The following is a 23076-nucleotide window of genomic DNA, read 5'->3' as shown; positions in this document are numbered from 1 at the left end:
GTTTCCTGCTTGTCCACCGAAGGATGCTGCCCTGTGGGGGAGAGGAGCACAGTTGGCCGGCTCCACCATCTCTTTAGCACCAGTAGCGGCCTTGTGCGGAGGAGGAGGAAGAATATTAAACAGGGATGGAGATAAGGGGCGTGCAGCACTCTCGGAAGCTGCTGTAAACTTGGCCTCCCCCATGAGCGTCTCCCAGCCAGGAGAGTCAAGGCCAGTTCCAATGGACAGCTGCTACAAGGTTGTCTGCTCCTCTTAGTGGATGGGGGACAACGAAATGGGGAAGGAACACAGTGAAGTTTGCCCAACAGCAGGGGAAGGAAGTACGGCACCGAACATTACTTAGGCACTGTCTGCAGTGCAGGAAAAGCCCATTCAGAACCAGTGAACTCCCCAACTCCTGGCCCTGGGAACTGGTCACCTACAAAGTCTCTATCTTACTAGGATGAAATATAACTTGGTTGGCCCTCATCCTGCCAACTACTGCATTCAGGCGCTGGTTTGGAATCAAGACTGCTTCTCCTGATTCAGATGTTTCGGAAAAAGAGAACTATGGTGTCATCAGCATATTGATGACACCATGCCCCACTGACGGCTTGCCTTAACAGATGTTGGTGTATGTTGCATTTGCTTTCCTGGAACCTGAACCGAGGCAGGTTCAACACAGACCACGGCTGGCATCATCCAGTACTAAGAAGCCCAGCACAAACAGCTTAATAAGACTTTTAAAGGCTTTTCCTTTGGAGAAACAGTACCACATTTGGAACCGTTTTGCTGCAAGAGATAAGGATATCTTCCCTCTGAGTGATGCTTCTGTTGTGGCGAGGTCTCATTCTTCTAGCATTTTAGAAGGAAATTTGATTAAACGGCTGCTGATTAAATGTGAGGCTTCTTCCTGACACAGCTAGCCCCTTCACTGCCACTGAGATCTCTGTGTGCCAGATGGCTGCGTGACTGACGAAAGCAGCTACTGGCTAGTGCCTGTGTCATCATTAATGGCAAGACATACATGTCCTCACCCCGTAACCCAGTTTGCTTTTAATTTGTGTCCGTTCTTTCCAGAGCAAGCATGTTCCTACATTACCAGATGAGTTCTAGTACAGACATTTATTAACCAGACTAAGCATGAAATTAGACTTCTCTTGCATGAATTTCCTGCCACTTGCAAAAACGTTTTTCTTTGCAATTTGCTTATCATTTAAATGTGTGCATCCCACTTCAGCACTGAAACAGACACCTATTCCTTACCCTCTCTTATTTATAAGGAAGTGAACAGGTGTTTTCATCACCCCTCCATTTATGGGGATTTTTGGCTTCGACTGTAGAATTGGACACAAACACCAGCATAATACTAATGGCCAAGTAGCAAAGCATATCATTAGCCCAACAGTCCCTTCCTCATTGCGAAGCACTCTTGGGAAGAGATGCATTGTAGAAGGGAAGGGGCATGGGGAATGGTACTTAACCTTTCCCCAGCCAGTCACTTTTCTCCTGACACTTGTCACCCCCCTCCCCTGCTTTTAGCCCACCAGTGTTCTAGAACCATGTTCACCTTGCAGGTCTAGGGGGAACATGGGAAGGGTGAAAAACACCCATTTCTCCCCACCCCACAAACACACACTGCTGCTCTACTGCAAAGAGCTCCCTCCTTAGGGTGCTTTGTAAATAAAGGTAAAGGTACCCCTGCCCGAACGGGCCAGTCTTGACAGACTCTGGGGTTTGTGCGCCCATCTCACATCTATTGGCCGGGGGCCAGCGCTGTCCGGAGACACTTCCGGGTCACGTGGCCAGCGTGACAACGCTGCTCTGGCGAGCCAGAGCCGCACACGGAACACCGTTTACCTTCCCGCTGGTAAGCGGTACCTATTTATCTACTTGCCCCCGGGGGTGCTTTCGAACTGCTAGGTGGGCAGGCGCTGGGACCGAGCAGCGGGAGCGCACCCCGCCGCGGGGATTCGAACTGCTGACCTTTCGATCGGCAAGCCCTAGGCGCTGAGGCTTTAGCCCACAGCGCCACCCGCGTCCCTGCTTTGTAAATAGAAAGGGAATAAATGGAGGCAGTGAGAGATTTTACTTTTTTGGGCTCCGTGATCACTGCAGATGGTGACAGCAGCCACAAAATTAAAAGACTCCTGCTTCTTGGGAGAAAAGCAATGACAAACCTAGACAGCATCTTAAAAAGCAGAGACATCACCTTGCCAACAAAGGTCCGTATATTTAAAGCTATGGTTTTCCCAGTAGTGATGTATGGATGTGAGAGCTGGACCATAAAGAAGGCTGATTGCTGAAGAATGGATGCTTTTGAATTATGGTGCTGGAGGAGACTTTTGAGAGTCGCATGGACTGCAAGAAGATCATATCGATCCATTCTTAAGGAAATCAGCCATGAGTGCTCACTGGAAGGACAGATCCTGAAGCTGAGGCTCCAATACTTTGGCCACCTCATGAGAAGAGAAGACTCCCTGGAAAAGACCCTGATGCTGGGAAAGATGGAGGGCACAATGAGAAGGGGACCACAGAGGACGAGATGGTTGGATAGTGTTCTCGAAGCTACCAGCATGAGTTTTACCAAACTGCAGGAGGCAGCGGAAGACAGGAGTGCCTGGCGTGCTCTGGTCCATGGGGTCACGAAGAGTCGGACACGACTAAACAACTAAACAACAACAAAATGAAAGAGAGGCTGTGAAGCAAGGCTAACATGTTGTATGGCTATAAGGAGAATGTTGCGTCCGTTGCGCCAAAGAAAACAGACAAACAGAACATCTGTGCAAACCCTGAAGAGAAGGTAGGTTGAGAGAGCTAGGCTCCGCAACTCTAGATCCTTCTGTTTGAGGAAAACAGGCCCGAATGGGTAGGAGGTCTGGGCTTCTGCAGCAGGGAGGAAAATGGCAAAGGATGTGCGTTGTGTCCAGGAAACAAAGCAGCAGTCTTCCCGTTTTCGTTTTTCTGATCTCAACTGACCTATAATCCAGCACTCTTCCCCTACTTCTGGCTGCAGCGTGGGAGGAGCAAAGATGTTTTGGGACGGGGTCTCCAGACTTTCAGAGGGTGGGGGGGAAGCCATCCAAGAGTGAGAGGTGTGAGGTGTGTGTGTGTGTGTGTGTGTGTGAGAGAGAGAGAGAGAGAGAGAGAGAGAGAGAGAGAGAGATGGAGGGAGCGGAGTCGGGAGAGAAACTGACAGCACTGCTCCCTTCTGCCTGGGCCTTGCTTGCTCTCGCTCTCTTTCCAGATGAAATAATTATTTCCAGCCGCCCTGCCAGCTCATTCAGCTGGCCAGGAGGGAGTCCCAATTCATTTCAGGCAGTGCAGGCCAAAGCAGGCCTCAACGCTCGTAACGGGGGCCCGGCCACTAAAAGGGCTTAACAGATTGAGGAGCCAGCACGGTCCTGGGCCTCAGGCGGCTGTTAGATGAGAAGTCAGGGATGCGAGTGCAGTGCTTCAGTCCTAGCAGCCGATTTACTGGGGCTCAGACTGGCCTGGAAGGCCTTAATCTCTCTCGCCTTGGAATACGTATTTCCTTCCTGTTCCAGATATGCGGGGGCCTGGCCGTGATTAGTCAGTGACGGTGGGGAGGCACTTTCCATATGCTCAGAGGCACTAGGATGAGTCCTGAGGGTGGAAGCTGAGTTGCATTTCCTTAGGACGTCCCTCATCAGAGAAAAGTTGGAGGGTATGGCAGGACACCCCTGCTTTCATCAGAGAAATGTTGGCAGGTATGAAGTTATATGAGCCAATGAGATAAGTAACTATACAACCTTTAGAAGACATCTGAAGGCAGCCCTGTGTAGGGAAGTTTTTTAAATGTTTAATGTTCCATTACATTTTTATATGCAAAGATTTTCAGGAGCCAGGTGCAAAGAAAGCCAAACAGATGAGCACTGTGTGCAGGCTGCACAAATATGCTTGCATTGGGACATTTCCACCAGGTCAATATACTTAGGGTGCCTGGATGTAAAAGATGAACAGGGACTCTTAAAAGGGGTACACAGGAGAAGGATTTTTGGCAGGTGCAGGCTGACATGCAGGCTTGAGAAACACCGCTCCTCCCCCTCCGTGTTTGTTTTCATACCGCTGCTGAAGTTACAAGGCCCCATCCTGCTTTGCTTTGGGTCACCTGAGAGATACTGCATCAGACAGAATCGCATCAGCTTTCAGATAGTGCAGAAGCAACAAAGTTGTTCCACAGGCATCCACTAGAGGGACACGGCTATATTGCAGCGCAAAGCACTGTGCACTGTCTGTAGCTTTGGCAGAACCCAAACGGAACGTTTAAATGACCCCACCCTAAGACCTCGGCCTAAAACCTGTCAGAGCTTCTCAAGAACAGGTTCAAGGAAAACCTTCCCAGCCGAACTGCTCTGATGGTTCGTTAGGAATGCATTCCTGTGTCCTGAATGGATTTTCCTTGATTAGGAGGAAGAGGAACCATCATGGTTACTCATTCATGAACTTCCCTGACCGAAGAGGCAATAACATTTAAGGGTTCTGCCTTCTTACTGGCACCCTTGTAAAACATGAGCTGTCTATGTCATCCACTCCCACAACCCCATTATCCTTTTTCTCACTTTCAGCAAGTGGTGGGGAAACTTTGGGCTTCCGGATGTTGCTCCCTGGTGCTGGAGGAGACTCTTGAGAGTCCCGTGGACTGCAAGAAGATCAAACCTCTCCATTCTTATGGAAATCAGCCCTGAATGCTCACTGGAAGGACAAATCCTGAAGCTGAGGCTCCAATACTTTGGCCACCTCATGAGAAGAGAAGACTCCCTGGAAAAGACCCTGATGTTGGGAAAGATGGAGGGCACAAGGAGAAGGGGACGACAGAGTACGAGATGGCAGGACAGTGTTCTCGAAGCTACCAGCATGAGTTTGACCAAACTGCAGGAGGCAGTGGAGGACAGAAGTGCCTGGCATGCTCTGGTCCATGCGGTCACGAAGAGTTGGACACGACTAAATGACTAAACAGCAACAACAACAAGCTGCAGGCAGAACAATACTACAGAGCAGTGAAAGATCTCCATTCATTTCTCATTTGTCTTGAGCCGGATTCAAGATGCTAGTTTAACCCTTAAAGTCCCTGGGCCTTGCCAATGTTAAAGTAACACCTTCTTCCCCTATGTTATTCCCTACCTTTATAGATTGGTAAGAGAGACCCTGCCAGCTTTGTGACATCTCCTTCTGATGTTAAGCTGACAAGCTGAAGATGCAGTGCCTTCTAATTGTTAGCACAACTGTGGCACTCCCTCCACAAAAGGTGCTGCTAAATACTAAAACAATCTATAGGCTTGAAAAAAAGGAATGTACCACCTTTTCTGAAGAGCTATGCTAATGTTGATCTTCCTGCTGGTTTTAGGTTGCTAAGTGGCACCGGCACTTTTTAATTTATTGGATTGCTTTGTGTAAGTTTCCCTGCCTTACATTTCAGAAAGGCAGGTTAGAAATTAAAAGGATGAAAGAAAGAATTCAGTGTCAGGGTGACAATGAACAGCACATTTGATCCCCGGCTGTGACATGTGTGTGCATGTGATATGTGAACGCTGTTAATGCAGGGGAGAATTTGGAAGAGAAATTAAAATGCACACTGCAGTCGGTTTAGTTTTCTTGCATTCCAGCTAAGAGCAGATTTGAAAACAAAGCCAAGGTATGCCTCGGGCGCCGCGAAACACTCCATGCGATCGACGCTGATAATAAAAGACAATTTCAGAAGACACCCAGGCACCCCCGTGAAGTGCAATTGAATTAGATGTGACGCAAGTCACGTGAACGCAGAGGGTCCCCCTGGTGGACAAACAACATGCAGACAGGTTGGAAATAGGAGCTTGGGGGCTGCAGTTGGCAGAGCTAAAGCAACAGAAGGCGCCAAGTAACCTGGGGCTGCCCAGGTCAAGATGAAAGGGCTTAGCCTGGTTCAAGGGCACCTTGCTTCCTGGGCACATCCCTTCCTCCAAGGTAGTGCTGTTCAGACAAAGGCACAGGCAGGCTTACATACGCACAGCTCTGAAGCACAGAAGCATTCAGTGAACAGGAGGCATGAATGACTGACAGCCCTGCAGCGTGGGGACGCTGCTTTGGCGTGCTGGAACCTGCACGCGAGAAAGCATGTAGGGCTCCAATCCCTGCATTGGCAGGCGGGAGGAGCTGAGCCTGGAGGTCTGGCACGGAGCCCGGGCACACCCTGGGGCGGGAAAGGGCAGAGCGGTCGGAACATGCCCCAAAGTATGGGGAGCAGAAGCACAGAACCCGGCAGGAGCCAGTTAAGACCCACACCTAGCAAGCCCTGGGCACAACACCCCTAACACCCCAGTTCAAAAAAAGCCCCGGTGAAATTGAGGCACCGTGTACACAAGAGACATGCACACACACAAAGAAAAGGGTTTCTCTGAGCCCCTCCACAGTTAAGGTTTTCCCCTAGTGAGACTGGGGGAAAGCAACTCCTCAAGGTTGACGCAAGGTCCCCTACAAAGTAGAGGCCAGATGCCCTCCCCAGGGTGGGATCCGTCCCAAAATAGCTCCGTGAAAAGTCAAGCTCCTAGCCAAGATTGCTGTGTGGGCCAAGTCGCTCCACCCACTGTGAATTCCCTCCCTCCCCAAATATCCACGAGGTGGAATGCTTTTCCACACACACACACACAGGCTTGTAAAATTACTGCGTCCTGGAAACTGCTTGTTTTTTGACATCATGGCAAAACAGCATGGGAGGGTGGCTTTCTGTTTCGACATAACCAAATGGCCTTGTGAAAGCCACTGTGTGGCAGTAGTTCCATTTTAAAAATGGCTGCAAGAATTGCTATGTGTTTCAAGTTCAGGGTTTGGTATCCACACCCTCCAATCTGGTGATAATTCTGAGCTCAGAGTCTTTGACTTTACATATGCCTAAAATCCACTCTAACTTCGGGTGCCCAGTGATGGTGTGATAGGCATGTCAAATGACAGACAGCACCTATTCAGGCAAGCTACAAGGCTTGGTTCTTAGCTAGCTGCACTCAGCACCAAAAGGTGCATATCTTTTGGCTGATATGGTTTCCTTACTAGGCTGTAAAGGACTGTAAAGAGGCTTTGCCATTTTGATACCACAATATTGCCATGCACACCTATATCAACAGAGCTTCCATGCTGGAAGCAAGACCTGGTCATATTTAAATCGTGCTTCCTGATAGTTTACCAGGAACTTGGCAACTCATCACTGTTTGGTAAATTCTGGACTAATGTACTACAATATGCTTTGCATGGGACTGCCCTTGAAGATTGTCCAGCTAGTTTAAAAAATGGTGCAATGCTCCTTCTATCAACGTGGGCACCCGTGACCACATAATACCTGTGCCAGTTAGTTTCCAGGCACAATTCAAAGAGCTAGTCAACAGTTTAGCCAACATGTTCAGATTCAGATCGTGGGCTCACCACCTTGCTCAAGCCACATTTTTTAAGGTGAGGCCGATCACCATCTCAACGTATGCCAGATCACTCACACAGCACTGATTTGCCCTGTGGAAATACCTGTCTGAAATATACTCAGAGTCGCAAAGTGATTTCATGCCCTTTATTCAGCTCATAGTGGTGAGGAGGAATGAATGAAAGTCCCCTCAAAGTATCTGCTTTATATACATTATTTACACAATGGGCTGCACATGATTGGTTAATTCTGGAATTCTACTTTAAGCCAATCAGGTTGTGGATTCACTTATATCTGGAGCATGATTGGGTGGTTCCTGCCAACCAATCATACTGCTGCGTTGTTCTTGGACCAATCAGACTGCTGCATTCTGAATCCTATTGTTCTAGGACCAATCAGACTGCTGCAATTTGGATCCTATTGTTCTAGGACCAATCAGACTGCTGCAGTTTGGATCCTATTCAACTCAGTACATAACACTGTCCAAATGTCAACTCATAAGAATTGCCCTTTCGAGTACAGACACAAAGTGGGCAAACTTTTTTCTCTTGAGGGCTGCATTCCTTTGGGGGTAATCTGTCCAGGGGGCCATGTGCTGCCTGGCCTAGTCAGGGACGAAGCCAGAAGAAAGCAGGGCAAGAGGGGGCAACTGAGAAAGACCACCCCCTCTTCTCATCCTGCCACCCCCTTTTTCTCACTTTTACCTGTCGGCAGCATAGCTGTCAACGTTTCCCTTTTTTCAAGGGAAATTTTTCGGCTGTGGCTCCAATCTGGTAGAACGCTCTGTCACAAGAGACTAGGGCCCTGCGGGACTTGACATCTTTCCACAGGGCCTGCAAGACGGAGCTGTTCTACCAGGCCTTTGGCCAGGGCACAACTTGACCCCCTCCTTTGGCAATCCTGACAGGACTCTAGCCCAATGGTTGCCATTAATCTGATTTGAAATGATTTTATAATGAAATGATTTTAGAATGTTGTATCATTTAACTGTTGTTAGTCGCTCTGAGCCCGGCTTTGGCTGGGGAGGGCGGGATATAAATAAATTATTATTATTATTATTATTATTATTATTATTATTATTATTATTATTATTATTAATTCCCTTATTCCGAATAGGATTCCTTGCAAGAAAAGGGAAAAGTTGACAGCTATGGTCGGCAGCCAGGGGACAGACAGATCACTTTTTGTCAAGATCACTCTTTAAACTGCTTCCTTGCAGAATACTTTTTAAAATTAGGCTAAGGATGCCTATCTCTTGTGTAGAACCTGTGAAGAAGAACCACCCTGTGAGATCTGCTAATCTATACAGCACCTAACCCTAAATACAGTATTATGCAGGAGAAGCAGCCCAAGACAGGAGTCCACCTGCACAAATCCTTTGCCACCAGGTTCAGTTATTGTCTAGACCAGGGGTCTGCAACCTTTAAGACAAAAAGAGCCACTTGGACCCGTTTCCGAAGGAAAAAAACTGGGAGCCGCAAAACTCGTCATTATAAAAATAACTTTTTTGTCACTTTTTATTATTTATTTGTTTGACCCCTCAGAATTACTCCTCCTCATAGAAATAAACGTTAAATTAACAAGTTACCTTTTTGTGTGTGTGTGTTCTTCACTCCCCTTAAAAACAGTGACCAGCGTACATGCCCCCTTTCAATGCAGTGACCAGCGTACATGCCCCTTACAATAGCGGGCGGGCGGGCAGGAAGGTGACGTCGGGACGGTGCGTGACTAACGCACGCACTGCCCCCATGCGACAGTCAGTACAGCGCCCGCCACAGTGGGGAGTGTCGGGGCACACAATGCGCCTCCTCCCCTCGCTAGTATCCGCCCCGGAGCCGCTGCAAAGGTGTAAAAGAGCCACATGCGGCTCCGGAGCCGCGGGTTGCAGACCCCTGGTCTAGACACTACTGTAAAACCCTGAGGGTGTAATTCATCTACAGGTGCCATCTCCTTCAGCCTTACAATAGCTTTCCTTAGTATACTTATGCTTATTAAAATTTGTATATTGCCCTTCATCCATAGATCTCAGGGAGGTTAACAGCATAAAAGTACAAGATAAACACACACACACACACACAAAATAAATAATAAAAACAGGAACAAGTACAAAACAATAACCTCCTTCTCACTTTTGCTCTGGACTGAGACATTTTCCTCCCATCCCTGCAAGCAGCTCATTATGAAGAAGGGGTCTAGAATCCAGGCTGAGGCCCAAAACTCTTTTATCGACTGGTTGCCAGTGAGATCCCTACCAGGGACTCTATACCAAGCCAGTGCTGCTTATGAACTTTCAGCCAGTGAATCCGAAGACCTAAAACACTGCTCTACAGTGGTGCCCCGCAAGACGAATGCCTCGCAAGATGGAAAACCCGCTAGACGAAAGAGTTTTCCGTTTTGGAGGTGCTTCGCAAAACGAATCTCCTATGGGCTTGCTTCGCAAGACGAAAATGTCTTGCGAGTTCCTGAGGTTTTTTCCCCCTCCCCCCTTTTCCTAAGCCGCTAAGCCGCTTGTCAGCTGATCCGATAAGCCGATAAGCCGATAAAAGCCGCTAATAGCGCTAATCCGCTAATCCGTCAATGGGCTTGCTTCGCAAGACGAAAAAACCGCTAGACGAAGAGAATCACAGAACGGATTGTTTTCGTCTTGCGAGGCACCACTGTACATTTGGCTGGAACAGTTTCAGGGGAAATCTTTCCAGGGCCCAGAACAGAAATCCACACTCCACACCCAGCAGCTGCATCTCTATGTGGTCAGGTCAGCCTGGCACCCATACCACCCTGGCAACAAAGCCCCAAGCGCCCACCGCCAGCACAACCCCTTTCGGCCGAAGGAACTCACACAGTGATGCCATTTCCTTGGGCAGGTCGTTAGGGTAGCTCCGGAAGTAGCCTCCATTGGTGAGCACCTCAAAGTGCGGGTTGGGAAAAGGGAAAGGGTAGACCGCAGGCGGGAAGCCGTTCACATGAGCCAGGGGGGTTCCGCCAGAGCAGCCCCTCTCCTTGTTTCCTGCCATGGTTGAGGGCGCACGAGAGGCTGGCTTGAGAGAGTCAAGATTCCCCTTAGAAGATCTGGGTTGTGCCGTCACTGCTCTGGGAAGGTGGTTCCATGGTGGTGGTGGTCTGTGCGGGTTCTCAGCCCCCCCAGCGAAGGTGTTTTTGCTCTTCTTCCTCCTCCTGTTGTGCTGTCCTGCATGGGAGAGAATAAGCACACCAGAAGCACATTAATGTCCGTCGTGTTCTAGCAGAGGGTGTTCTAAAGGTAAAGGGACCCCTGACCATTAGGCCCAGTCGTGGCCGACTCTGGGGTTGCGGCGCTCATCTCGCTTTACTGGCCGAGGGAGCCGGCGTACAGCTTCCGGGTCATGTGGCCAGCATGACTAAGCCGCTTCTGGCAAACCAGAGCAGCGTGCGGAAACGCCGTTTACCTTCCCACCGGAGCAGTACCTATTTATCTACTTGCACTTTGACGTGCTTTCGAACTGCTAGGTTGGCAGGAGCAGGGATCGAGCAGCAGGAGCTCACCCCGTTGCAGGGATTTGAACTGCCAACCTTCTGATCGGCAAGTCCTAGGCTCTGTGGTTTAACCCACAGCGCCACTCGGAGGGTGTTGTACTTGAAGTTAAACGTTTAGTTCTTCACCCACCATTTCCCCATAGAGTCAAACAGCTTGGGAGGCAGCCCCTTCTTATATTTCAACCTCTCATTCTTGTATAGGTGAGAGATGGCTCCCGCAATCCAACAAATATTGCACCCTCCATTCCTCGACAAAAATTTAAAATTTTGCATGTACACCAGGGCTGGTGTGCATGTACATGTTCTCTTGAAGGGTGGGGGAGGAAGCTAATAATGTTGGTCATACCCTTCCCAGCTTCACTAAGGTGTTGGGTTTTCACCATCTTTCAAAAGAGCAGATGTGTGTTCTAACATTGGTGCACATATAATACTTCCTATAATTTCAACAAAAGCTTTGCTCAGCGTTGCCAGTTTTTCACCAGAGATAGGGGACTTTGGAAGGAATGGCAGTAAGACAGGTAATGCAAAAGGGGGGGGGAGTTCTGGGTTATACACTATCAGACTGTCCCCCAACCATGTAGACAAATGGGAGAGTGCTTCCTCCTCCCACATTAGCTAAAGGGAGCATAGCTGAGTAGTAGAGCTCAGGGATGGCGTGCAATAAATACAGTGGTGCCCCGCAAGACAAATGCCTCGCAAGACGGAAAACTCGCTAGACGAAAGAGTTTTCCGTTTTGGAGGTGCTTCGCAAAACGAATCTCCTATGGGCTTGCTTCGCAAGACAAAAATGTCTTGCGAGTTCCTGCGGGTTTTTTCCCCTCCCCTCCCCTTTTTCTAAGCCGCTAAGCCGCTTATCAGCTGATCCGATAAGCTGATAAGCCGCTAAAAGCCTCTAAAAGCTGCTAAAAGCCGCTAATAGCGCTAATCCTCTAATCCGTCAATGGGCTTGCTTCGCAAGACTGAAAAAAACGCTAGACGAAGAGAATCACGGAACGGATTCTTTTCGTCTTGCGAGGCACCACTGTACGGTATTTTTTGCTCTATAAGACACACTTTTCCCCTCCTAAAAAGGAAGGGGAAATGTGTGTGCGTCTTATGGAGCGAATGAAGGCTGCAAGGCTAAGCCAGAAGCCAGAACAGCAAGAGGGAGAGCTGCGCAGCGCTCCCTCTCGCTGTTCTAGGTTCTGCCTTAGCTGCGCGAAGCCTCCGCAGGGCAGCGGGGAGCCTTCATCTTGCTGCCCTGCAGAGGCTTCGCACGGCTATCCCTGGCTTTTGTGGGAGGTGGGGCAAGGGACAGAGCGCGCGGCTCTGTCCCTTCCCCCACCTCCCACAAAAGCCCCCAAGATCCGTGCTCCCTCTAAAGAGCGCACGGCTTTTGCGGGAGGTGGCGGGAAAGCCAGGAGGTTTGCTTTCACTGAAGCCAGGAGAGCAAGAGGGATTGGTGCGCACCGATCCCGCTTGCTCTCCTGGCTTCAGGGATAGCCCCGCAAAGCCTCCTGAGCGAAGAGAGGCTTTGCATTCCTTTCTTATTTCTTGCTTTCCTCCCCTAAAAACTAGGTGCGTCTTATGGTCCAGTGTGTCTAATAGAGCGAAAAATGCGGTAAATAGATCTCCAGGTTTAATACGTGCCACCTCCAGTTAAAAACATCAAATAGCTGGGGATGTAGGCGGACTCTACCAGAGATTCTAAAAGCAAAGGTTTGGGGGGAAGGGGGCGTTCCTCTCATGGGCCATTGATCCAAGGGGAAACGGAGCAGGGATGAATTGAGGACCAAACACAAGTAAAAAGAGAAACTCCTTTGAGAGCATAGATCAGGTCAGATGTTCAACTGCAAAGCTCTCCTTAGGTTCAGGGCAGCCTCCTACCCGACAGCTTGCAGATCTGGCCAGATGACAGTCAATCTGATTCACAATTTCAATGGCATTGCAATGCAGTCCTGGGCAACCTCCCATCTGAGAACTTCAAAGGTGCACATGAAATTTGACAACCCTGCCACCACCACCCTCCTGTTTCCAGTTAGAGTAGACAGTAATGGGCTAGGTGGACAAATAGTGGGCATTGCTCAAAGCGGAGAAAGCAACTATGCACACGTGATTTTGGCCTTACGCTAAGATTTTCCAAAGTGAGGAAAGTTGACATATACTCGGAGTCGAGAGTGGATTTCATGCTCTTTATTCAGCTCATAGCGGTAAGGAGGAATGAATGTTCCCCCAAAATATCTGCTTTATATACATTATTTACACAATGGGCTGCACGTGATTGGCTAATTCCGGGATTCTCCTGTAGGCCAATCAGGTTGTGGATTCACTTCCACCTGGAGCTGGATTGGGTGGCTCCTGAGGACCAACCATACTGCTGCATTGTTCTAGGACCAATCAGACTGCTGCATATTGGATCCTATTGTTCTAGGACCAATCAGACTGCTGCATTTTGGATCCTATTGTTCTAGGACCAAACAGACTGCTGCATATTGGATCCTATTCAACTCAGTACATAACAAAAGTATAAGAAAGAAACCGTGGGAAGGAATACCCATTGTCTAAAAGAAGCTGAAAGTTGGCAGAGTCATGGACTTCAATGGGTACGTGGAAATGAAATGTGGCCTCTCTCTTCTGTAAGGATGAGAGCAGCTCCTCCAAGGATCCTGAAGCTATGAAAGGAGTCTTCGCCCGCCCCCCCAAAAAAATTGGGCAACACACATATTAGGTGAAGAGGCCACTACAGGAAAATGACCACAGCAATGCATATAGAGAGGAAGCAGGAAGCTGAGGAAGGGGAAACTGAGTGGACAGGTTTAGAGGGAACCTGGGAATAAGATTGTCAACCTTTTATTTATCCTTCTGTGCCTGCAACAGCCTGGAACACACTGAAATTAGCAGATAAAGCTTTTTGTGCCACTTTTAGTTCCATACAAGGTAAAGCTTGATTTCTTTTAATTTCTGCACGTGAGAGTGCTTTTAAGGTTACAGGCACAGTGCAGGTAAAAAGCATCAACAAACCTACTAGCAAAAACAGTTAGGGACGTGGGTGGTCATAAATTTCCAAAAGAAGAGTTGTTGATGCTGAAGCATGCCCAGAAACCAGTCATCTTAGGCTGGAAATCCTGTCCCAAAATACCAGGTGGTGTGTGGGATTGGGGTTTTTTTTGGGGGGGGGGGATTATTCGGTGGTAAATGAGAAGCACTTGCCACACAATCAAGGGTACCCACGACCTTCCGATTTTCAGGAATCAGGCCTGGCATTGAACTAAGTTATCAGGATTGAGTCCTGGAGGGTAGGATCAAAAATAGTCGTGGTTTCAGGGGGGTAGAGAACAGACTACAATGATGTGGCAGCCCAGGAGGTAAACCAGAGCAGTCCGACAATCACACCTTTATATCATCTATCTATCATCTATCTATGTATCTAGCTAGCTAGCTAGCTAATCTAGCTATCTCTCCAGTACAGCTACTGTAACAGGTATGAGTTACTCGTGCGTAAACTGGTGCCTTTCTCGGTTAATTTGCCTTGTTAAACCTTTCTGACTGCACAGCCCCTTCTCATCGTGGCTGCCTCAGTCACTGGCAGAATCCATCAGTGGGCGTTTCTTGAACCTCTTCCAGCATAAAAGTTGTTTGACGCCCAGTCTCCTCCGCCTCTCACTGCGCGGGAGTCTTCTGCGCAGGGAAGGCGTGGGTAGCGGAGGACCTGGGCTCTCCTCACTGATGTCCAGTGAAGAGTCCTGGAGCCCTCTCTCCACTTCCCCCGTCTGCCCCCCTTTATCCCCGGTGTTGCGCTGATTGGCTTCCCCCTCTACTGAGCTGTTTCTCCCCCTGCTGCTGGGTCCTTCGCCAGCATCATCTGGGAGCCTCCCCTTCGCCTCTCCCTCCGATGTCAGTTCCCTGACAGCTACTAAAGGCTATTCCTGTCCAATCCTTCTCTGTAGCACAGATACCTGGCAAACCACAACAATTTATTTATGTATTTATTTATTTGATTTCTATCCTGCCCTTCCTCCAGAAGGAGCGGAGGGCAGCAGACACAGCGATGATAAAACATTTATTTAAGAGCATTTACAAACATTATCTCAGCCAGTGATGATGTGGCGGTCGCCAGAAGCATCGCCCTCCAGCCATCAAATGTCCAGGTTAACAGGAATGTTTTCAAATTTCTCCTGGGTGTCAATAAATGAGGGAGGCTGACGGCCTTCCACTCACGGGAACCACAACGGAAAAGGCCATGTCATCTGTCAACACCAGATGGGCAGCTCCCAGTGGTGGCTGATCGCCAAAAAACAAACAAACCCCAGTTTATACTGTGGTACCTCGGGTTACATACGCTTCAGGTTACAGACTCCGCTAACCCAGAAATAGTGCTTCAGGTTAAGAACTTTGCTTCAGGATGAGAACAGAAATTGGGCTCCGGTGGCGCGGCAGCAGCAGGAGGCCCCATTAGCTAAAGTGGTGCTTCAGGTTAAGAACAGTTTCAGGTTAAGAACAGTTTCAGGTTAAGAACGGACCTCCGGAACGAATTAAGTACTTAACCTGAGGTACCACTATATATTGAGGTTGCCCTCAAATCAGTTTAAAATGATATATTTAAGATTTTCTTTTGCCTTTGGCATTTTCAGGAGTCAGTACCACACACAATATGTAAGGACAAAGGGGACACTTTGCCCAAGGGAAAGAGAGCGATTTCCCACCCGACAGCAGTGGAGAACAGATTTACAGTGGTGCCCCGCAAGATGAATGCCTCGCAAGGCGGAAAACTCGCTAGACGAAAGAGTTTTCCGTTTTGGAGGTGCTTCGCAAAACGAATCTCCTATGGGATTGCTTCGCAAGACGAAAATGTCTTGCGAGTTCCTGCTGGTTTTTCCCCTCCCCCCTTTTTCTAAGCCGCTAAAACGCTTATCAGCTGATCCGATCAGCAGATAAGCCGCTAAAAGCCGCTAATAGCGCTAATAGCGCTAATCCGTCAATGGGCTTGCTTCGCAAGACAAAAAACCCGCTAGACGAAGAGAATCACAGAACGGATTCTTTTTGTCTTGCGAGGCACCACTGTACAGACTTTGTCTTATGTCTGCATTAGGTCTTTGCCCTGAAGGCTGGAAATCCCTTAGGGAGGGAGGAGTGATGCTCATAACCCCCCCCCCCCGGCAATCGCCCTTGCAAGCTGAAGCCTCTGGCCCAGTCTGTTTCCCTACGAAAAACTTCACTGCACGACACTGCTTCTTACACTCTTACAAAGCCCTTCCTTCCCAGGGCAATTTGAAGCTGAGTTCCATAATTTCGAAGCCAGATCCAGCAGAGCCAGTCCCCAAATCCAATTGAGGAGGGTTTGGAACTGAGCTGCTGCTCAGCCTCAGTTTACACACACACACACACACACACACACACACACACACGTTCCAGCCTGCCTAGCAAACTGGGAACCGAGAGGCTGTCCCTTTAAGCCTTTCTCTCCACGAGGGCGTGTGCGTATTTTCCCTTTTGAACCATCTCCAAAAGCAGGCAAGTCCCCCCCCCTCCTTTTTCCCCTCTTTTCTCCTTCTTCTTTGGGTACTTTTTACCATATGATTTAAATCAAGAGTCATTTCAGGTTCCCAGATAAATGGAGCTTATGTTCTTGCTGCCAGCACTTGGCTGGGGCTGTACCACCCTGGGGGTAGAATGTGAGCTCACATCTTCCACATGGAACCCAACACCACAGGCCTAATTTACAACAGCCCAGGCAGCGCCTTTTCCTGCCGACTCTGTGTCTCTGGCTCTCAGAGCTACCCCCTATTCCACCCCCAGCCCCCAGCACATCACTCACTCTTCACCTCCGCTCCCTATACCCTCGCTTCTTTAATGAGCACACACACACACACACACACACAGACACACACACACTGCACACTCTTACTTTCGCCTCTGCTTCATGCCTGCTGCCCCAACTCCCTCTTTAGGTTTTTTGCCTCTCCCTCCCCACTCCCTTTCTTTCATTTTTCTTCTCCCACCGGGATGTGGTTCCACCCCAGTATGAGGCCAGTTTGAGGCGGCTAATGCATCAAGCGTACCACAGGCAAGGCATGGGCGGCCTCGGCGATGCCGCCACTCAGAACGCCAGCTGCAGGGCGAGAAGGAGCAATGCGTGGAGAGAAGGGGAAGCGGGAGAGCAAAATAATAACGACCCACTACCGTACAACTGAAGGGACGCGGGTGGCGCTGTGGGTTAAACCACAGAGCCTAGGACTTGCCGATCAGAAGGTCGGCGGTTCGAATCCCTGCGATGGGGTGAGCTCCCGTTGCTCGGTCCCTGCTCCTGCCAACCTAGCAGTTCGAAAGCATGTCAAAGTTCAAGTAGATAAATAGGTACCGCTCCGGCGGAAGGTAAAAACGGCGTTTCCGTGCACTGCTCTGGTTCGCCAGAAGCGGCTTAGTCATGCTGGCCACATGACCTGGAAGCTGTACGCCGGCTCCCTTGGCCAATAAAGCGAGACGAGCGCCGCAACCCCAGAGTCGGCCACGACTGGACCTCAGGGGTCCCTTTACCTCTTTACCGTACAACTGAGAGGCACAGACACGCACAATACAGACATCCTTTGGCATCCTCGAAGCAGTGGTTGGTTACCTAGCCACACACACGCCCTGGCAGTGCCCCCTGGCAGCCGGTGGCAAGGAAACTGAAGGAAAACCATGCTAGGCACCACCTCTGTGGTGTCTGCCCCAGCCAAATCTGCCCACCGGTATGGGGTGGGGTGGGGGCAACCCCTTTGCGCTCGGCTCCTTTAAAACGGCAAGGACTTTGGCTCACTCTGCCTTCGCCCCCTCCCTCCCTCCCTCCCTCCCTCCCCATCCACCCCCCTTTTCCCCACTGCCGTGGGTTCTGCCAAGTGCCCTGAGCAGCTAAAGCCACGAGATTTCAAGCGAGCAGCTAACTTAAAGGCTTCATTTCCGTAAACTTTTCCATATGTGAGGGCCTCTCTTGAAGCTCGTGTTCCAAAAATAAACGCGCCGTCAGGCCGAGGTGTCCAAGCACACGGAAACCGGGAAAGAAACCCACTGAAAGAAAACAGCACCGGCTCCTGCCAGCGGTCTTGGGGCACAGTTGCCTCAAGGAGGAGAGAGGGGAAGAAGAAGAAGGGGTGCCTTTTGGGGGGTTGGGTGGGGGAGGAGGTGGGGAGCGGGCTGGTTACAGAAGGGAATGTTTTTAAACGGTGGAACATCAATAAAATCCCAGCCGAGGCTCCCGCCTCCCTCTAAAACACCATTCGGAGTTCAACTTAATTCCAGGCATGCATTTGATTCCCTCGCCATTAGAGGGATCCTGGACCTCGTATTGCCCCATCAGAGGATGGGAGTGTGGGGGTCACAGAGAGGTCACTCTAATGGGGCTCCTTCTTCTCTGGGATTCATCCAACATGGAGACACTGAAACCCATATGTGCTCCCAGGCTCCTTTAATTGTTCCTATCCCTCATGGGCAAAGGAGCTTATGTCTCTCCATATTTCTGTGGTGTGGGGAGGGGCCGCGTTTCTAAGAAACAACCAGCGCTGTTAAAATATATATTTATTTATTTTTTAAAAAAACAAAACGAAAAAATAAATTCTTTGGAACAACTAACATGATAGCTCGCAGCAGCCTGGAGCCATCTCGTTTCAAAGACTTTTTTGTTAGATTGCTGTGTTTTCTATGTCACTGTGCTCTCGCGCTTGCTCAAACACACACACACACGTCTCAAACACACACACACAAAAGTCTCTGCCCGCGAAGAGCATACACTTTTAAGAAGAGCATACACTTTTAAGCAAAAGGGAAACCAAGGCCATTAACGGATTTGGCCCCAGCAAGGTAGAAGTCTGAACTTTGGCACTCATCTCACACTAACCTCAAAATGACACCCTGCACCAACACATCTGTCTAGCCTTTATTTTTGGTAGCGTACCAAATTCCTCCCCCAGCCCACACTCACCACCCTGCCCCTTTCTGGTCCTTCCTTCAGCTGAACCAAATTTCCGGTTCCCTCCTGCTCTCCCCCCACAAAGTTTCTGCAGGAGCCCCAAATAATCAACCACATCCTAGGAGGAGAAGGCAGAATATGGAAAGAAGAAGAAGAAGCAACAATTGAACAAGGTTGCAAAGAAAGCAACGGGGCGCCTGGACCCTTTGCTGAGAGGGGTTTTTGTGGGGAGAGGGGAGAAACTGAAGATGTCTAGTTTTTCTGCATGGTATCTGAAAAAGTGTGCATGCACACGAAAGCTCATACCAAGAACTAATTTAGTTGGTCTTTAAGGTGCTACTGGAAGGAATTTTTTTATTTAGTTTTTCTGCAGAAGAGCACCCATTGCAATTTTGTAAAACAGAAGGTGAGAGTGAGAATTGCATGGAACAGGGACAGGGAACTTCCAGATATTGTTGGACTCTAATTCCCATCACCCCTGCCCAGCATGGTTAGGGATGGATTGGAGTTGACGTTCAACAACATTTGCAGGACTACAGGCTCCCCAGCCATGGTGTAGAACAGGGTTTCCCCAGCAGGTTTTGGACTACAATTCCCATCATCCCTGACCCACTGGTGCTGCTAGCTAGGGGTGATGGGAATTGTAGTCCAACAACAGCTAGAGACCCAAGTTTGGGAAGCCATGGTGTAGAGCACAGTTGGCTAGGCAGCCAGCCCAAAACACTTTGCTACCTGAGATGGAACAGCAACCCCCTCCCCTCATTTTGGCACCTGAGGCAGAAAATCTCGCAAGTGCCACTCTCCATTCCTGGCATAAGAAATACAGCAACAACTTTTTTTTTAAAAAAAAAAGTGTTTCCTTTTCGCGACACCCCCAAAAAAGATGCCTGAGGCAGTTGCCTCATTCTGACTAGTGGTAGGGCCGGCCCTGCCATGGTAGAATGGCGTGTGACTGTCAGCAGCAATCCTGGATTTCAAGAAAGGGTCCATGTCAGGGACTGAATCTCCACCATTAACCTACAGTCCTTGCAAGGACCATAAACACCCTTTGCATTTTATATAGTTTGAGCATTGGAATTAGACCATGGAGCCCCTGTTTCAAAGGCACGCTCAGCCTTTACGCTGGGCCACTTTCTCTCTCTGTCGCTCTCTCATCCTAGCCTATGATGCAGGTTTGTTGTGAAGCTACAAGGAGAGAGGGACTATGCATGCCACCCTGAGCTCTTCAGAGAAGGAGCAGGATTTTAAAAATGTAATAAATAAATAAATAAATAAATATTTATTACACACATAAGGTAAAGGTAAAGGGACCCCTGACCATTAGGTCCAGTCGTGGCCGACTCTGGGGTTGCGGCGCTCATTTATTGGCCGAGGGAGCCGGCGTACAGCTTCCAGGTCATGTGGCTAGCATGACTAAGCCGCTTCTGGCGAACCTGAGCAACGCACGGAAACGCCGTTTACCTTCCCACCAGAGTGGTACCTATTTATCTACTTGCACTTTGACGTGCTTTCGAACTGCTAGGTTGGCAGGAGCAGGGACCGAGCAATGGGAGCTCACCCAGTCGCGAGGATTCGAACCGCCGACCTTCTGATCGGTAAGTCCTAGGCTCTGTGGTTTAACCCACAGCGCCACCCGCGTCACAATACACACATATTCCTGTCCTTTTCTCTAACATAACTTCAGCCTCCCACCCATTGGCATAGGTTAGGGAGGTAAAAAGCCTCAGCTTAGCAAAGAACTTGCACCCAAAGCCTTTCCTGATCCAAGCCCAATCACGCCTTCGACTAGACCAGGCAGCCCTCTTGAGCTGACGCTCTTAAGTGGCAAGGAGTCACAGCAATCTGTTCCAGATTAAAATGGAGCAGTTCGCTTCCCCTCCTCCTGTCTCTGCTTTGCCTACACATGTCTACCAATACTTCTGCACAATCCAAAATCCCTGCCAAAAAAAAGTTACAAACGCTACCCTCCCTCCCTCTCTCCATTCCCACTCCCCACTTACACACACACACACACACACACACACACACTCCAATTGGCCCTACTAAAAGATTTATGCTACTACACCAGATTTGCTAACTGGAATACATTAGGAAAATAATGCCCCTTTTGCATGTTCATCCAACGCGCATAATTTTTTAATCGCGGCGCTTTATGGTTTCGAGAACGCGGGGTTCCTTTCATGCAGAAATGAGCCCCTTCCTTAGCTATAATAACCCCTAATTTCAATTTGCTCTCCTATCCCAAGCACCCTGGCAGCCACAAATACTAAGGGAACATGGAGCACACCACATTCCTTAACCTCCTCATCAAAGAGAGAGAGAAAGAGAGAGAAGGGGGTGGGAGAAAAAGCCCCTAAACTTTCCTTTGCTGTCTGCAAGCGTGTCTGGAGTGGTCCGGGGCCAGTGGGAGGGGAAGGGGAAAAATTGGTTTCGTGTAGAATTGAGGTATGGGGTGGGGGACTGGATTTGAATTTGGACAGAAGCCATTCAGTTGGGTTTGTTGGCTTTAAAATAAAATAAAAAAGCTTATTCCAAGGTGGAAAAAGCTACATGTATTTTCCACTTTACTTAAAAAAAAGAAGTCCGGAGGAGAAAGGGGACAACACAATGACAGGATTGTGGAAAAGGCTGAGTTGGCACTTAGCGGGCAAAGGTTATGGTAAAAGGTGTTTATAAGGAATATGCAAACATGAGCATCAAGGGAGTCATTGCTCATGGTTAGAGGCACTGAAATCCTCTGAAATTAAGCTGCCATGGTGTACATTTTCCATAGTCCTCAATGCCCACAATGGAACGAGTTGTTGTTGAGTTGTGCTCCATTCTCCCCCACCAAAAAGATAGAAAGACTTCACCCCCGTTTTTACACAGACTTTGCAAAAGTATTTCAAGAAGGAACATAGCAACAGCCTTTTGTAAAGCATGTGTGTGTGTGTGTGTGTGTGTGTGTGTGTGTGTGTTTTAACACGAAGCACCTAAATGGAGAGCTAAACCAGAAAGAAAGAAAAATAAGAATTTGGCTTATACCACAGAGATGTTTGTTAGCTTCCATTAAAGGCTCAGCTACAGAGTTGCCAGCCACAAAAGTTGGGGCAGGACCCCCAAATCATAATATTGGGACAACTGAAGCTCTTTTTAATATGATTTCTGGGCTTTCGGGTTACAAAGAGGCCGCGCCTGGGAGCATTATTTTTCTAACTTTGCAGCAAGAAGTTATCACTGGCTGGGATGCTAGAAATGGAAGATCAGCTATCAAGCGCGACTGTCCTGGAAAGTTCACCACAGTTTTACAGAAGTGAGACACAGTGTGAGTGGGCCAAAATGCCTGCCAGGAAGCCCACAGATAGCCAGAGACTCAAATCCAAGCCTTCCAGTCCCAAACCCCCTTGAACTCCATGCAAACTAACCTAGAACACCTTTGCCAGATTCTATCATTGCAAATGCCCATTAGAATGCACACAGAACCCAGATGCAAGCTTTGAAAAAAGCTTCAACGTTTTATCATCCCCTGCCACTAACAAGCACCACTTGCAAGTGCAACAGGCTGCTTAAAAGGACATTGTAAATGAAGGGTTCGAAGCTTCAGGTTCTGCTAAACGGAAAGCCATAGTTTGTCACTGCGTTCAACATACACACCAACATTCTGCTGATAAAAATTGGGGCATGGGCCTTGCGCCTTCTTCCCAAAGCCCAGGAAGCACTCCTTCTTAATGCCGCTGCCGCTGGAGGAGCTACTTCCTTGGTCCCCATCCGCAGGTGGTGCGAAATCTGGGCATCCCGGGCGAAGGCAGAGCCTGGGTGCTTTCAAAGAAACCGTGACTGTCCCGCTTAAAACGGGGCATTTGATAGTATGGTTTGACTGCAGCAGAGACCTAAAAGCCAGGGTCGAGCTGTGCTTTTCAACCCTTGTTGTTGTGGTTGTTTAGTCGTTTAGTCGTGTCCGGGTCTTCATGACCCCATGGACCAGAGCACGCCAGGCACTCCTGTCTTCCACTGCCTCCCGCAGTTTGGTCAAACTCATGCTGGTAGCTTTGAGAACACTGTCCAGCCATCTCGTCCTCTGTCGTCCCCTTCTTATTGTGCCCTCCATCTTTCACAACATCAGGGTCTTGTCCAGGGAGTCTTCTCTTCTCATGAGGTGGCCAAAGTATTGGAGCCTCAGCTTCAGGATCTGTCCTTCCAGTGAGCACTCAGGGCTGATTTCCTTCAGAATGGATGGATTTGATCTTCTTGCAGTCCATGGAACTCTCAAGAGGAGACT

General features: G+C 49.0%; 1 protein-coding gene across 2 annotated transcripts in view; it reads right to left on the bottom strand.

The window, feature by feature from the left end:
* RARG (retinoic acid receptor gamma) overlaps positions 1–23076 on the bottom strand; it is a 131507-nt gene that overhangs the window by 71450 nt on the left and 36981 nt on the right. For both annotated transcript variants that reach the window (XM_082212668.1, XM_082212669.1), the window contains exon 2: positions 10224–10571. In XM_082212668.1, the coding sequence (XP_082068794.1) occupies positions 10224–10398 (175 nt within the window). In that variant the 5' untranslated portion in view covers positions 10399–10571. The remainder of the gene's footprint in view (positions 1–10223; positions 10572–23076) is intronic.

This window comes from Podarcis vaucheri, assembly GCF_965113315.1.
Source record: "Podarcis vaucheri genome assembly, chromosome: 2".
Lineage (NCBI taxonomy): Eukaryota > Metazoa > Chordata > Lepidosauria > Squamata > Lacertidae > Podarcis > Podarcis vaucheri.
This window is presented reverse-complemented; position numbering and strand designations above follow the sequence as displayed.